This window comes from Cygnus olor, chromosome 18 (assembly GCF_009769625.2).
Source record: "Cygnus olor isolate bCygOlo1 chromosome 18, bCygOlo1.pri.v2, whole genome shotgun sequence".
Lineage (NCBI taxonomy): Eukaryota > Metazoa > Chordata > Aves > Anseriformes > Anatidae > Cygnus > Cygnus olor.
The window spans coordinates 9,213,494-9,231,057 of record NC_049186.1 but is presented as its reverse complement, the minus strand read 5'-3'; the positions used below and the strand labels follow the sequence as shown (position 1 = coordinate 9,231,057).

General features: G+C 37.3%; 1 protein-coding gene across 2 annotated transcripts in view; it reads left to right on the top strand.

The window, feature by feature from the left end:
* Positions 1 to 17,564, top strand: part of SMURF2 (SMAD specific E3 ubiquitin protein ligase 2) — a 65,543-nt gene that overhangs the window by 16,566 nt on the left and 31,413 nt on the right. Inside the window, exons 1-3 of one of the 2 annotated variants that reach the window (XM_040530871.1) lie at positions 2,469 to 3,187; positions 12,125 to 12,163; positions 13,780 to 13,888. In XM_040530871.1, the coding sequence (XP_040386805.1) occupies positions 3,106 to 3,187; positions 12,125 to 12,163; positions 13,780 to 13,888 (230 nt within the window). In that variant the 5' untranslated portion in view covers positions 2,469 to 3,105. Of the gene's footprint in view, positions 1 to 2,468; positions 3,188 to 12,124; positions 12,164 to 13,779; positions 13,889 to 17,564 lie in introns of those variants that run through there. The other variant, XM_040530872.1, reaches the window with a different exon arrangement.

The window sequence follows — 17,564 nt, the reverse complement described above, 5'->3', positions numbered from 1 at the left end:
GGATTCTTTCTTTCCATGTATTGTCAAGCTATTTTCATCCACATCCCTTAGTGTTCTGTTTCTTTAAAATCCCTTTCATATTATTTCCTACAGTAGTACATAAATTGTACTGATTTGATTAAATTTAAACAATTTGTGTAAAAGCAAAGCAAAACAATGAAAAGTTGGTGCTTTAATGTAAGTTTCTTTACTTTTGTTGAAGTAAATATGATTAAACATCCAATTAGCTCATCTCTGTGTAACAGCAACAGCATCTTAAACTGTTTGGATTTGTTCTGTAGAAAACATCTGTTTACAAAGAGAAACTAAACTGTATCTGTTAATATTAAAGGACTGCAGTGATGTAACTAAATCTGTTTATAAATTGTATAGTGCATTGATTATAATTACCTCTTTGAGATTTGGAGTCACGGTTTTCTGATTGGGGGGGAAGGCTGAACTGAGGTGCATGAGATCTTTAACAAGGTATGGGTGTGTGATACAGTCTTACTTTTCCATATGTACTTCCTGTAAGCAGTTGGTGTTTTCCCCATTTATATGGTATTACATTTCCGTAGGTAGAGACACTAAGTAATCAGTGTCATCAGCTTAATAACCAGGTAAAGGTATATATAGTCCACTGATCTTTCTGCTGACCATATTTTTTTGTCAGAAGCCTTTAATAAATATTATTTAGAGCAAGACTATACTTCCAAGTAAATTGAACCGTCAAGCTGAAGAGAGAGTCGGTTTCCAGAGTTGAAAGCACTCCACTAAAAGGCTTTTCACCACAAAAGTAAATAGAGGGACATTGTGCTTAAATATTTCAGCTACATTAAATGAGGAGGAGAAGGCAGGATCCCCATTTTATCAGTGAAACATCACAATCCATGTCTGAAGTTGTGGATGTTGGTAATACAGTATGAAGATGTAAAGAGTACATCATCTATCTGTATTCCCCCATACAATGTGATTTCAGTACATCAGGTGTAGCAGTAGAACAAAATAGTGCTGAATGTGGAGTTTAGATTTGTGAAATACCTAGGGAAGATCCTTAACTAGTGAATTTTACTAGTGCTAGTTTTGAGATTGTGATCCTCATGAATTCTTTAACATTGTTTGATTTTTTTTTTAGGAAATTATTTAGAAAAAAAAAACTAAAATACTTCAAGTTTTATTTTTGAAATGCCAGAATTGACTCTTTTTTTTTCCTCGAAGTTCTCACCTTAGCTGTTGTCACATTTTAGAAATTGCTTCTTACAAAGCTGACAATTCTTTTATTAGTGTTGATAGAGATATTTGCAGTATTTCACTGAAGAGTAGCATGAGAATTCCTGTGAGTATGAAGGGTAAATAATATGCATCCTTTTTCTTTTTTTTCCTTTTGCCTCTTCCCAGAAAAGCCCCGGCAGTAGCAGAGTGTCCCACCAGGATCATGTTTGTAGCAGAGAGAATTTTGAGACTTCCTGTTTAAATCAAGTTTGTGACTGTGTCCTGACAGACAGCAGTGATCCTGAAGTCTGAAAAGCTTCTGGTATCTACAGCTCCTCATACCCAGGAGCCGGGGTTAGCTGCAGGTGCCTCTTGTCTGAAGCCCTTTTTAAAATTCAGGGCATTTTCATCTGGTTGGTAATTAGATCATGAATTTCTTTTGTTATTGCCTCTGCTATAGCTCATTCAGAGGGTGGAGAGTTTCACTGCAGTGAGACAAATCGAGGGCTCTGCTTCTTGTTAGCGTGTTTTTTCCCTCAGTACATTTCCATAGGTACATGAAATACATCAGTCAGAACAGAGCTATAATTTGTTTCTTGCGTTAGCTTTTTTCCCAACCCTTGTTCCTATGGGGGCAGAGAAATATATGGGTAAATTTCCATGTTGAGTTTTTTATTTACTCATCCTCAGAGGAAGAATCCTGTGTTTGCTAAGTATTTTGGGGCATGCGACTTCATAATTTTGGACTAATCACTTCAGTCTAACCTGGGTCTTGCTTTAAAAACTAGCTGCTGGGATTTCAAACGTGTTTTTGAGGACTGAGGTAAGATTTTAGCATAATGATTCTTAAGAATTTTGAGATGAGAGCATCCCCTTTTCCTGAGATCTTAAATACTATTTTATTTCTGTATTTCTAGGATAATAGAATTAATGCTCATAAAAGAGTTTACTTTGCTCACATTTGAATTTTAATAACCACTTCTGCAGGTTTGAATTTAGGTGATCTTGGTTATGTTGCATTACTTTTTTAAAAAGGAATTGTTTTTAATACTGCAGGAAGGTGAATTACATTTCATTGCAACAGAGAGGATCATACAGAAAATAAAACAGTAAAGCTGGTTGGTTTGCTGATATTTAATAAATTTCTGTTTCCCAGCCTGTTTCCTGCTGTACAATTTTATGTGTACTAAAGTGTGAGAAACAAAAGAGAGAACTTTGAAGTTGATCTTTGACTGCTGACATCCCACCCCTTTTTTTTTTTGAAAGTATTTTAATAGCTAGTATTTTAATTTCAAGTTATAGATTTTTGCCCCCTATTGGACCAGCATAGTATTTAGTGTTTATGTTTGTAAGTGGTGTATTTATGATGAATTCATGATACGATAGTGTTTTTTCAAATGTTGAAAAATGGATGAGATGTGAGGGTTAGGCCATTTTGTAGCAGGATGGAGAAGTTAAGTGGAATTTCTAGTGTGTGAAAGTTATGCGTTAGAAACATCCTGGCTGGTCTGAGAGGCTCCATCCACACTAAACCAGGAAATGCAAATATTCGCAAACCCTTTGTTTTCTAAAAATTTCCCACGTGTTACTTCTGCTTCTTTTTTTGCTGTTTGAGGCTCTGATTGAAGCCCTAGCTTACACATCCCCTTGATGGGGTTGGTTTAGTACTGTAACATTCAGATCTGATTTGCCTTTTTGGTATATAGCTCAAAAAAAAAACTTCGTGTTTTGCAACAGCATACTCAGTTTTGCTGGTTTAAACATGAGTCTCTGTAAAAGACTTGTAAGCCTTCATGGTAAGATTTAAAATGCTTGGTGAGGGCTTGCTACCTTCATTGCGAAAGTGGCAGCATAATTTCTTTCCTTTACCTCTTGACAGGCGTATCAAACAAACTGGACACATGAATAGACTTCATGACGTGTGTGGCAGTAAGCCCATCACCGAATGAATCTAGGAAATGCAAATACATTACTTGCTCGAACGAAGAATTCTGTGGTATGGGTTTTTTTGTGTTTTGTTTTACTTTTGGCTTGGAGTGGAATAAGGGAGGAGAAGTGGAAAAGGAAGCCTTTTGTTTACAGTAAAACAATGCTGTGAAGTAGACATCATGATGTTAAAACAGGAGTCTAAACATGGCAAATCTAGGCAGACTCCATCTGGCCGTGTCCGCAAGTCATTCAGACATGCCAGGCACAGACTGCTGGAGTCGTGAGTTGTTGTTGTGTCGCTCCCCCCTTACAGGAATTTAAAGTAGCCCTGGAGACTCTGTCCCAGAATTTTATTATTGCATGAGATGAATGACTTATTGGTTTAACTGTTTATATTCAGTGTTGCAATGTATCTCTGTTAACATTTCTTCCATGATAAATGCATGGTATCTTCATCTTGAACTTTAATCTCCATGAGTTACGTGCAAGTAATATGGGTCTAGAATTCTAAAAAGAGTTAAAACACAGCCTACTGTTATAGGCAGAATTTGATACAGTGACTCTACTGGAAAGGAAAATATACTGTTACTATGTTAGTTTCTGGTGTGTTTTGCAGTATTGTAAATTATATTATTAGGACTTTTTTTTGTCATGTCTGGATAATCCATATTGCTGTTTGTAGTTTGAATGCAGGTTATGGTGGTTTTGTTTGTTTTGTCCCAAAGGTTTAATCCCAATTTGTGGAGACACAGGCTTCTAACTGACAGTGTATATAAGCAGGTGCATGTGATCCTTTGAAATGGGTTTCATTTTACAGATTTTTACAACACAAGACGGATAAGGAAATATTGAATATATTGAGTTTGACCTTGCAGAAAGGTGTTTATGGGACAATTTAGAACTGTAACAATTATTAAAGGAAATTGTTTTTAAAAGGCCTTTCCTAATACTGGGATTACCCTAATATGTACTTTAAAAAAGAAGAGTTTATTTAAAAGCTGTCTACCTTGTGTTTGGTGTATTAAACAAATAAAAAGGTAAGTTGTATTAAAACACTGTGTTTTAATAGGGTTAGCACTTTAAAAGTGTATCCGCACTTCTGAATTGTTCTGATGTGTATTCCAAGTCAACCGGAATTGGCATGTGATTCTAAATTTACATTGGATTTAAATTACATTGATAATTCTGAAAGGGAGTTGGAAATCAGTTTTCCACCAGTAAGAACTGGAAGTGAACGTGGTAAGCCTATGGCCAGATGTTAGCTCTCTAGATAACTGTGCCAGTTGAAGAAGCTACCACCCCTTCCAAGTTGCTGTGGCTGCTGTAGCTCTGGGGGCAGAAGGGTTTCTGGTATGCATTTCCTAATTCACAACAGTAAAAGACATGTAGATGAAACAGTGATGGTGATTTGAGGTTTACCTGGCTGTTTCTGCTTTAGGAAGACAAGGTAGTGGTCATGCTGGTCTTCCCTGCTGCAGGGTTCCCATCTAATTTAATCGAGTAGGGTATGTCTGAAATCATCACCAGTTTGTCCTGGCTGAGCTGGGCTTCCCTCTGCATGTCGTTTGGCACCTTTGTCTCAGCACGTGCTGCCTCCGTACTGCTCCCTGTAACAGAGCAGAATTGGGGTGACCCTTTCAGCTTGCTCACGTCTTCAGAGGATGGTGTTAGGAGCTTTAGTTGGGGTAACACTCGATTTCCAGTTAAGTAGGGGGAAAAATAATTAAACCTTTCTAAGAAGGGCATGCCAGCCTCTGTGTTCATATATACTTGGTGCTGATTTTTGTTTAGTGCTTGGTAGGTTGTTCTTAATTTCTAGTGATTTGTGAGACTCGAAAAGAGAAACTGTTAAAATGTGAAATTAGAGCACCCTTAAAGCAATAAAGCATGTATGCTTGCAAGAGAAATACTTTGTTCGGTGCTTGGATTCTGTTGCTTCTGTGTGCTTTGGGAAATAAAAAAAAAATAAAACTGAATCTGAAAGATTCAGTTTGTCTCTCTGAAAGCCTGGTGGGTGTTAGGTAGTTATTTTGATATATTAATGGCAAAATATGTTTAAAAATTAAAAAATATGTTTTAAAATATATATTTTTAATAAATGTCTGGAACTGCACAGCGGAGACAGGAGGAAAACTATCAGTCTATATTAAAATGAAAAATCTGGGAGTGTATTGTTTTGGTTTTAGAGCTGCAATACTGACTGGTATGGAGTGCATTTTTCCAGGACAACTGCAAGTTGCTGTCAGAAAGGTAGGTCAGCCTCTCCTTGCCTCCTCTGCAGCCACGTGCTTCTGCTACTTCCTTTGCCCTAGCTCTACTGATGGCGTGGCTGTAGGATAAGGCAGTGCAGCTCTTGGAGCCAATGGAAAGCGAATCCATCTCCCCAGAGGGCTAACTTTCTGTTAAGCCAGTTCAGCTTCCTGATCTACCTTGCATCCGTATGATTGCTAGACCTGATTTGAGAGAGGAACAGCTGCAGCCCTCTTGATTGTTAGGTGCAACATGAAACCTTCAAGCTCATGTTGATTAGTGATCATGGTTAGAGTAATAGTCAGCTGCTGTGTTCTTACGTATTTCATGTTTCAATACCTTCTTAACTCAGAACCCCTGTGCAGCTGTAAAACACACATTTGTTATGTTTCTGTATCTTTGTGTGCCCCTTCTTGATGATAATCAATTGTCATCTTATTAAAATGCACAAATTTCATTAACTTACAAGTAAATTCTTACTTTATGATTATGTTCATTCAGTTTGTTCAGCTGCAGGAAAAAAAAACACCTTTCAAAGGAAATGAAAATTGGAAGGAAGTGAAAACTAAAAAAAAATCCTCAGATTAATTGTAAAATAAAATTTAATGTGAATAGTTGGGATAAACAATTTTATTTTTAATCTTTAATAGAGAAAGTTATTACCTCAGCAGCTGTATTTGTAAATCTGTATGGCGTTATTTACAGCTCTCTTTGTTTAACGACTAGTCAAAGACCTCCTGTTTTATATCTTCCCATGTGGGAATTTAGGCAGGTCCAAGGAGGGAGTGCAAGCAGAAAAATATAAGTTGCTCAGCAGCATGCCAACAATGGATGAAAACAGTAGGAATTTGTTAGAAATGTTTAAAGTATTGAGCTATGCTGCTGGAACCTGTGCATGGTGTATCGTTTGCCCCTCTCAAATGCTTTTTTTTTTTTTTTAAGAAAACAAAATTAAGAAGAGTTTTATGCACTATCGAGGAAGGCATGCAATGTCAGCCATAGGTTCAGAACACCCCAAACAGTTTCTGGGTCCCAGGGGCAGCAATCCGAAAGCCAGGAGGGGCGTGCGTGTGCTCGGTTGTGTCCCTCCCTCTCCTCCCCCCCAGCCAGGCTCATTCCAATCAGCAGTGTAATTGGAATGCAACCACAGTCTGGAGGAGGAAGGGGAATTTTTGGCAAGAAGAGACAGAGCAGTTGGGAGCTTTATTCAGATTAAAGCATAGACGACCATTCATTATCAGTACAACACGCATTAGCAACAGCATAGCATTGTGTTTCTACAGCTGGGACTTATTTTAGTGATTGTATTGCAGTGCGTATTACATGCAAACAACTGGGATCTGATCACAAAAAGCAATGCTAATGGCTTTCATTAAAAGATGGTGTTTCTGTAGAGGGAAGAAAGACTTGTCTTCAAAATGAGCTGTTGTGGTAAAAATTGATAGGCAGCCTGCCTTTCTGCTCACTACCCCATGTGTTCCATATGTTCTGGAACAAGCACTTTTTGAGGGAGAAAAACCCTTGGGTGAAACAACAACAACAAAAATGTAACGCTAAAACGGCTGGTTGGATTCAGAAGGCTGAATCAGTTTCGCTGTGGTGATGACACTGAAAAGCCAGAAGATCAGTAAACACAATCTTAGCTTTGGACCCGCTCCTTTTCTTCCTCCTGTAAACCCCAGGCTGTCCGTTGACACAGTATTGGTTGCTTGCGAATGCCTGACATGAGATGGGGGTTGTTTTCTTATTAAGTCACGTACTGAATTGTAAATGTGTTGATCGTGTGCTTCCTTCTGCTGCTTCAGCTTGTGTGCTCAGTTCCATGGACATTTTTGATTACTTTTTATTTTCTTACCTTTCTTCCTGTATCTTCCCTTCCAAGTATTGATCTCTCCAATACACACATTTTAAATTACTAACTTTATAGGATAGCTTAAGAAATATTAATTTTTAATACATTTTTTTAAAATCTGTATTTCTGTCATGATAACCTACATCTGTGGCCCTTAGGTACTCATTGCTGTGTACAAACACATATTCAATCTTTTTAAATTTGTCATAAATCAGGAGATGCATTCTAACAGATGAGAGTACGAGCGTACCAATAACACGCATTGTACCTGTGAGGTACAGTATTGGTATTCCTATTTTGCAGGTGTGTTACCATGTGGTTACCTTTAGTGGTGGCCAGGGAGTGAGAGTGCCACCCATTCTTCTATAAACTCAGTGAACGTTTTCTTACTGAATGCTGCCCTCCTCCAGACTCATTTGAGATCTGCTGTCTTACTGTTGAAGGTGGTTAGGATCATGGAAAACCCTTAGATCATTTCCAAGATGTGTTGATTCTGTGAAATCTGATGATCTCTCTTGTTTTTCACTTGTTTTCATTCCATGTGTTTTAAAATGCATTTTTTCCCCTGCTTTCTTATTTTCCTCCGCTTTAAGTAGGGAGACCTTGCATTATATATATTTACTATTCTGAAATAAACGTACTTTTTAGCAGTTAAATAAAATGTTAGTAGTGTGTGACATAGGATAGGTTCCGTAACAACTGTTTGAAGTCATGAGAAGTTTGATTTGCCTGTAAATACAATTCCAAAGTAAAAAGGCGGTTGTAACGAGTTACTTTTTTGCTAATTACTGAAGGAGAGGAGTTCAGAAAATGATATTTATCTTTCTATAAAAATTCAAATTTTCAATAATGATGGCTGCTTAATAGCACGTAAATTTTAATGGCTACTATGTGAATTAGATTACAAAAGTTTGGAGGTATTAAATATTTTCCATTTAGTTGCAATAGTTAAATCATCAGTAAACCTTTCTTTGTCAGTCCTTGGAGTAATCGGAAGAAAGAAATTGGCAAACGTGATTCACTTAATTCCTATTTTTGAGTGTTTGAGACCTGCGCATAGCAAAGCTGTCATGGAAGGAGACTGTGTGGTTTATACCATTTTGCTTTTTTTAATGTTTCTGTGAGCTGACCTGAGTAGCATACATTAGAATGAGATCATAAGGCATGATAGAAAGATATTTAATGAACATATAGTATGTAAAATTGATGTGCGTGTTTGTCTTGGCACGTGTACATCGTGCCTTTGTATTGGAATACTAATGTTCTCTTCTCTGTAGACTACCCAGGAAGTCTGTAATGAATATAAAGCATAGATATCCACTGACTCACTGATATTTTGTAATAAATGCTTTATCTCCTTATGTGTACTAGAAACCATTAATGTCTTTTGATGATGTACTTACAGTACAATGCTCCTTCCTCTTTTTTTCAAACCAATGTCAGGATATACAGGCGCTGATTTGTTTTCTGGTTCTGAAAACCTTCAGTGCAAGTTTAAATAGCTTAACATTTTTTTTTGTTTAGGAAAAAAAAATAATGTTATTTGTACATGTTTGTTTTAGAACAAATAACATCCTTCTGCGGCCTTGTACGCCTCTAGAGGATCTGTTAATGGTACAACCACATAGGTCTGGTAATGATGTGGGTTTGGTTCCAGAATCATCAGCATTTTGACTTGGCTTTGTCAGGGAAAAAATGATCTCGCTCTGGTTCTTTCTGTTTTTTGAAAGCTTGGCTCAAATCTGACGTAGGATAGAATCTCAAAGATAATTAAGCCCCATGAGTTTTATGAGAATGGCTGCCTGGATAAGGAGGAGAGCCTTAGCAGTGACCTAAAATTGGAGGCACAAGCTTCAGGGAGAGATCAGGTGTTGCTAGACCACTGGAGAGCCTGCGTGGGAGAGTGTCTGTGTAAAGGCCCTACCAGTGGGAAGAGCTTCAGCTGTAGCTTTCAGTCAACCATAAAACATAAATCCATAGGAAACCAAACTTCCTTAGTTCTTATTCTCAAGGAACTATTAATCAGCTGGTTATCAGAATATTGAGAATAGATCTAATAGTGTTGAAACTGTTAGAAAAATGGAGCATACACTGTGGTACTTTTCCCGTCAGTGGGAAGTTTTGTGCAAAAAAGTCCTGAGATAGATTAGAGCTCTCTACGTGGAAAAAGATCGTTTCATCTAGAATTGAGGTTATGCTCCTGGGACCTGAGCTTTTTTTACTTAGAAATACCTGGCAGAGAGGCTGTTCTTAATAGATGATTTCCCAGTGTCTCTCCTGTTTTGTTAACCTGACAAAGATGGAATTGGATGACATCTGACTGTCCTTAAATGTGGTTACTAGAAGGAGAAATCTCAAGCCAAAAGTATTAATTTGTTCACTAATGGCTAATTGTTGGGGAAACGGTTACTAGTTTGTATATTGTGCAACATGAGACTTTGGTTAAATTGCAGTGACAGACTTGATTAATATTTTGAAAGGAAGTTTTCGTAATGAATTAACCTTATGATTTCTTTCTGAAAAGACTAGTCAAACCTTTTATTTTTGACATTACACAATTTCAGGAACATACTGTCTGGCCTGCTGTGCTGTAGATGAATTCTGCCTGAACTGTCAGGTTTAAAAGTTTCAGCTTCATTTGGCAGTTCCCATTTTTTATAATGGATGAAATTGCGCAAATAATAGTTGTTGGTTTTCTTTTTTTTTGATATATTTAACAAAGTGGCCATCTATACAAGCATCTGTTTTATTTGAATGTTTTTTGTTTGTTTTGTTTACCTCTAAATGAAATGTGGCTGCTAGATAATAATCTCTTTCTGTTCTTGGGTGAGTGGTGTTAGTTGACAGCTAGCTGTCAAGCTGAGGATATTCCTGTTGTAATAAAATCTTAAGGGACTGCAGAAGCATTTTGCAAAGTTTCTGTTGTTACCTGTTTCCATAAATATCTATTAAGTTATGAATTGTATATGGATTAAGTAGTTCTCAAATTGCTGGGTATCTGGAGGTCTCTAGTGGATTTTATTACGTGATCCTAAGGACTTTATTTGAAGGTTTTGTGGAGTGGACTATGATGAGACAGTCTGTTTGCTATACGTGCTTGAACTCCAGGTATCAGAAATACCTAAAATGTTGGGTGCATTATTAGTATTTTACCACTGTTGACCATTTACAGTCAAATTATTGGCTGAAAATCCTTAAGTGCAGCTACGCTTTAGGATTCCCATTATGTCTTTGAACTGAGAGAAATTATTTCTTGACCTTTCATTCCTTACAAAGAACAACTAACAACCTGGTACCAGGCAATTTTCTTGCACGTTAACAGTATTGTTATTAGGACCCTGTTGCAGGAAATTAATTCACTGAAACTTTTCTGGGAGCTTATATATATGTCTTTTCTATGGAATATGTTAATGCATTGTTTTATGACTACCTGTAGTTGTCAATGAGTATGTCTTTGTTTTATGGAGGACCAAGACTTGTTAGACCTCAGTAGAGTTTTAGTTAGATTTTACAGTGGTGAATTCGCCTGGAAATGCTTTCATTAAAATCAAGATCTTTATGAACATGGCCACATGAAAATTGGGAAAGCATTCATTCCATTGATTTTTAGAATAATATGTAACTTGGACTGGGCTAGCATGCAAAACTATTTGGGATGGTGCTTCTCTGCCCTGACTTTGGAAATCTCTGTGACAGTGTTCATGGACTACCTTCACTTGCTTTTATTTGGCAAGATACCGTGGAAAAAAAAACAGAGAATCAGGTGCCCTGCAGTATCTGTTTGAGGATATTCAGTAGTGGAAAGCCTGACTGTTTTGAGGTGGTGTCTGTGGGATACGCTTGCTGGATGCTCTCTTCTATCTTTGCATTTCCTGGTAGTAATTAATATCGGAGATCGCACAGAAAAAATATCCAAAGGAATCTGATACTGAAGAGTCTTCTACAGCATTGATTACAACCAAGTACCTCTATCATCTTCTTTTTCTACTAGCTGTGGGAATTCATTCTTCCATTCAATATCTGAGAATCCTTCTGCATTACCAATAAATGCTTCAGTGTTTTGCAGGGAAATCTAATAGTTCCTGCTCACTAAACCTGCCGTAATAGATAAGAATATGTAGTTGAACAGCAATGCATTTTGTGAGACGTCTTTGTGTACTTTGGCATCTTTATATGAAACCTATCCCCCCCCCCCCTTTTTATTCCCCAACTTTTATTTACTCCATTCTTATTTTTCCCTTGGTGTTTTTGGTGAGCAAGTGCAAGTGTTCCTTCTTTTTATTTTAATCAAAAAAGCCTGGAACAATTTTCATCTTCTACAGAAATAAAGTATATCTTTGGAGCCATCAAAACTCTGGTGTTAGAAGTTAGTCTACTCTACCCAAGTGTTTTTCAGGTAAAAAAAATTTTAGTTAGTTACAATGTAGGATAGCAGAAAAGCCTAGACTGCCTAGTGTACTTTTTTTTGTGGTCAGAAAGCTTTTCTTGTTCTGTAGAACAAGACATAAGACCCTGCATGTGAAACACCACTAATTCTACTGGAACAATTGTTCATGCCATCATGTGGTGAGGTAGTTAGAAATAATCTGGCTCACTAAATAGGCAAACACAGGAGCAGCTGAAGTTGGCACTGGTAGAAAAAAATGCATGTGAAACTGCTGCTTGAGGAAACACTGCCATATCACTTCTACTGTAATCTACCTAAAGGTAAATTGCCAAAAGATGACACTTCTGGCTCTGCTTTCAGGAATTATTTTACATGATAATACAATGATGTAGGAGCAAATTCTTTTATGTTCATTCATGAGTTTTTGAGTAGAATTTTCTGGAATACCACACAGGTAAATTAACCTTGTTGTTAATAACCAGTAACTTCATTTTGCATTTCTTGTTTTTCTACAGTACTGTGTGCAAAAAACTTGGTGAAAAAGGACTTTTTCCGTAAGTAGCTGTTAAAGTTTTATATGTTTATAGTTGGGATAAATATTATGCAAGCTCTGTAAATCCCTGTTTGCACATGTATTAGGATGGTTGCATTAAGGGGTTGGGGGCTCTGAGGTTTTGGAACATTTTATTTCAGGGCTTCTAACTTCTTAGGTGGCACTCATGACATTCATAATAGTAATTAAAAACAAAACACACCGTCTCCTTCCCTTGCTCCCCTCTGTTTTTTATGGAAGTGGGAAACAATTTTACTCTCACGCAAATGACATGTTTTTCAGCATTAATGCCTTGTACTTATTAAAATGTTTTTCATATAAGAACTTTCTGTACAGCAGACGTAAGTACATCTCAATTATTAACGATCATGTCATAATACTTATGTACTCTGAAATTATATTTTAATTAATAAGGGGGATGAAGGAGGCAGAAAGGAATGTTATTGGCTATGTAGGCATGCACGCACATATCACCTGCCTGCTGCCCTCCATTTGGGAGTAGGAAGAATTCAAAAGATCAGATCTGAACTTTGAAAAGAACTTGAAGAAGGAATGATACAGAATTATATTGTAACTTGTGATACTTACAAACCTTGCCTTATATCTGATTTTTTTTGTTGTTGTTGATTGTAAGTTTTACTTGTTTAACAGTTTAATAATGCCTAAAAACACCCCAACTTGCAATCTGTGCTGCAGTTTTGTACAGTTGGCAGCACATATCCTATGAGGTCCTGTTCCTCCCTGCCCCACGTGTGTTGCCTTTATCCCCACCTGCCTTGGCTGGCAGCAGCCTTGGGATGGTGGTGCTTGACTGGCTCTATCCTGAGTCACCCAAGGAAGCAGTGCTGGTGCAAACCTTACGCTACAGAAAACGTCAGTAATGTTTCACCGCTGCAGCTGACTCACTGGGCATGCAGATGAGGGCAAGAATTAGTATGAGGGAAAAAGGCATTGGTGGTGGGACCATCTCTTTCAGGGGCAGTTAATAGCTCTGGACTGCAGTTCCAGTAGAGCTAATTGTAGGCTGCTGCGCTGGTCCTGCTTCTTTCCCATCCTCAACTGCGTAGTCCAGCACAATTTTTTTCACGGAGTTTTGTTAGCAGCTGAGCCTGTGCTAAGTTTTTCTAAGGTACTAAGATAAGAGAAAATGAAGTAGAAAACAAAGTAGACCTCAAAAGTGTGAATTGATCTGCTATAGGTAGTTTCCATTAATATGAGTAACAACTAAAATATTGATTACAATTAACCTTAAAAATTGGAAGAATGCAGTTTTGTTTTCCGTGCCTTTTGCTGAATTCCCCATACACTGAAAACGTACTCAATTCTGAATTAAGAAAATTAAGGTGTTTGGAGGCTTTATGGGAGGATTCTCCACCCACCCCCCGCTCTAAGCGTTCAACTTAGTGATATAGACCAAGAAAAAGTTGTATGGAGTAACTTGCTAATTTAGCCTTTTCCCACGCTTTATACATAATTTAATTGTTATAACCCATTCATGGAACATGACTCATAATAAAAGCCATCTTCAAACTTTTTTTTTTTTTGAAAGTGCAATGATTAAGGACCCTAAAGCATCCCGATCTGTTTGCTAATTTTTGTTCCTTTCCTTTCTCTTAGGACTTCCTGATCCATTTGCTAAAGTTGTGGTGGACGGATCTGGCCAATGCCATTCTACAGATACTGTGAAGAATACACTTGATCCAAAATGGAATCAGCATTATGACCTGTAGGTGGTAACAGTGATAGCTAAAGGTTTGAAGTACAATCCTCTAAAGTACACAGAAATTTTCCAAAATTCATAATGCTGACCTATTTACAGCTTGGAAAATGTCCCAGAGTTTAGTAGTTTGCGTGAAAATTCCACTTTCTCATTTCCTTCAAAATGTAAACACAGTACTTGATTTTCTAGGGATGTCTGCAGTATGCCTTATGTGTACTAAAGCATTATTTTATTGCAATATTTTCATACTGACACCTCTCTAAAATGAAGTAATTGACAGTATTTCCCTCAAACTGTTCATGTTTTTGTCGTATAGTATTAGTGTCTTTCTATCAGTCTGCCTCTTCAGTTTTTTCTCCTTTATATCATTTTCTGTCTCAAATGTTCTTTCACTATAAATTCTTATGTTATGATCGCCTGATCATCTTTCAGTGCTGTTGAGCAATATAATCAGTATGGCATGTATATGTCATGTTTTTCCTCTGTTTTTCTAAAGCATATAATATTTCATACAATATGATTTTTAAAGCTTTTATTTTTTATGTAGTTTTCTTTGTGCTCATCCATGATTTATTTTCCCTGTCCTTTTATCCTTGTATCTTTCTATTTTTCCTTGGTATGAAAGATGAGGAAAAGAAGTGAACAGTTTTACCTCGTTGTGTCCTTCTTTCTTTCGAAGACATTGTTCAGGTCTATTTTTCCCCTCCATCTGTGTCTATATTAGAAATTGAGCATATTTATATGAAGAGCTTTTATGCTGGTGTGATGCTAACCCAGTTTCATAGTACAGCAACATATCTGTGTTTTAAAGGTTAGCTTTGGACATCAGCAAACCTATGTTAAATCCTACGTTAAGTACTAGTACACAGGGAAATTGCCTGTGTCTGTTTTTCCCAGTGGAGAAAAGCAGGTTGATAGGTTTTTCAGCAGAATGTGGAAGACTACAGTTGAGTATCCAAGACTAAATGGGTGAAGTCACCGTTCCTAATTCAGTGCAGGTTACAAAACACTTTCATTAGTACTTAACAAAATACCATTTGGCAGTTTAGTGAAATAACAGAACTTTCACTGAGGAAAGCTCTGTATTATATCTTTATTGTTGAAACTCAGTCCAATCTTGGATTTTGCATATGAGACCATAATTCAGATTAATCAGAAAAATTGATTTATAAAATCAATTTAAGATCACATAGAAGTTATGGTTCTTTTTCATAAAGACTTCTAAGTTACTTTGTTTTTATATGTTGCTAAACCTCTTAAACCTCTTTTTATATGTTACTAAACCTAAATGCTGATTTGTATAGAATTTACCTAAAGACACATGCATGCAGATTTCAGACCTCTGTCCTGCCACACCCTCTCCAAGACTGGCCATCCATTTGTGAAAATTTAGCTTGAGCTTTTTCAACAGCAATTAACAGTCTGCATAGTGTCCTTATGGTGAAATTCTAGAGTAGATTGCCCTGATCTTGCAGCCTGCTGCCCCCTGTATTGGAAGGCTTTTTTTCTGTCCCATTTCAATCTCTTTCCCAATTTACTGCATATGTGTATGCAGCCTCCCTTGCACTTGCTCTGTCTGACTTCTGGGTAAATGGATTCAATTTATGTAACCCCCAAGAAGGTAGCTCTATGGGGGAAGTCATGTGTGTAATGTTTTGCCAATTAAACCAGCTGTGTTGGGTCAGCAGCAGTGTGTCTGTGCTACTGTATTACCTTGCATTAGGAGCAAATTCTTGAGGCAAATCTCTCGGTCATCTCCACTTGCTGTGCTCTGGCTTCCAGCATCAAGCATCTCTGCACTGGATGAAGCTGAACCACAAGATGCATTCCTTGACTGCCCCGATGGTCTGCTGCTCACACGAGCTGGAGTTGGCAGGATCAGACTAGACCTAGATTAAAGAAAAATCACTGAAAAGCGAGCATAGGCTTTTATTGTTGTTTAGCTAGGTAGGCCCATTAATGAGTATTAATGCATAGCTTTACAGGGTTAAAAGGAGAGTAAGGTGGAAAGCGAAGTGCCATCAACGTGGTGGAGTCTTTGTGTGTAAAGCCTTCTTGTAACCTCTGGACAGCTTGTGAAGGGTTGCCTGCGAAGGAGGAATGATGGACCTTAATTCTGTAGTTACCTGCTGCTAAGTTCTATGTTGAAACTGTCAGCAGTTCCCCACTTCTCCCCCAATATCTGCCAGCTGTTACTTCATGTTTGAAGTGCTGTGGTAGCAATGCCAACAAGCAGTTGACAGGAATGGGTTATGAGGGCTTGTAAGTGCTCCACGTTCTCATGATTTGGAGACTTGGTTGCCTTTTAGAGAGGAGGAGGAGCAGAGGACATGGGAAACAAGGGAGAGTGTTAATATGCAATGACAGTAATGGAAAAGATAGTAAAATCTTTTGGAAAAAAAATCCTTTCTGGTTATAATTTTCAAGGAAGGATGAATAGAAGGTATTTTTACATTGTTTTATAGAACAAATCATACTTGTATCTGGATACTGTAGTTGTCTTAGCTTTGAAGCAAGACTGATTGTATCGTTTTACACAAAACATAGAAAAGGGGCTTCTGGCAGAATATTTTGTTGAGGCAGATTTGGGGGTATCTCGGTGTCACAACATTTAAAATTAATTGCATGTTACTTAAAATGTTCGGTTTTTCATAAAGGTTCTTAGACCATCCTTTTGTTCTTCACGAGTGTTCTGACTCATTTGTGTTTTTGTTCAGGGAGACTGGGAATAAATTGCTTTTAATCAGGTACAGATCTCTTTCACTATGCTTAGCTTGTATTTTTATGAGATTTGGGGGAGGGAGGTCTTGCTGGATTGTCATAAGGAATTTGCACCTGTGCAAAACTTCCTTTTTTAAGGAAGAGAATCCATAATAAAACTAGATTTTGCTTATTTAGGATATTATTTTCAATATAAATTATCTGATCTCTAGGGATAACTCCTGTGCTTGATTCTAGCAGCTGAATTTCTTAATGACACAGAAGTATACAGAGCATTTCTAATCCAAACTACAATTCAGTGTTCTGGCAAGCCTTGTAATTTGAAAATAAGCCTCTCCCTCTCAAAATTTTCTTTATAATCATTTATCCCATTTATTGTCTTAACTGTCATTCCTTACTTAACTCTATGGAAATGTATTTCCATTTATAAATACCAGTTCCCTAGTCTTCAGTTCCTATTTGAAACAGCAAGAGATGATCACTTGTCTTTAATACAACAGTCTGTCTGCCAGTCACTATTTGGCTTTTATTTTATGATAACTTTTTACTGTAATATACCTAGTGTCAGGTCTCAACTGAACCTATTATCTGAACCAGTTAATAAGATAACGAACTTCTCCTTTTGGAGAGGGAAAAAAAAAAACAACTAATAGTTACCATCCTACTGCTAAACACCTGATGGCAGACCTCATAGCCTACAGGACTTAATATATCCCTTTCTTTGAAAATAATTGTATATTTTACAACTTTTACAACTTTGTAACGTTTACCCTAACAACACACCATTGCATGGGAACACTAGCCTGACTTATGACACTTTCACTGTTACAGGAAGTACTTTGCACACCAAGCATAACCGATGGAGTCTTGGTGGCAGAATGCCTGCTTGCTTCTGTCACCACAAAGTGTAGGAAGTCCACCAGAGGAAGGTGGAGTTATATAGGTTTTTTTTAAAGCAGAA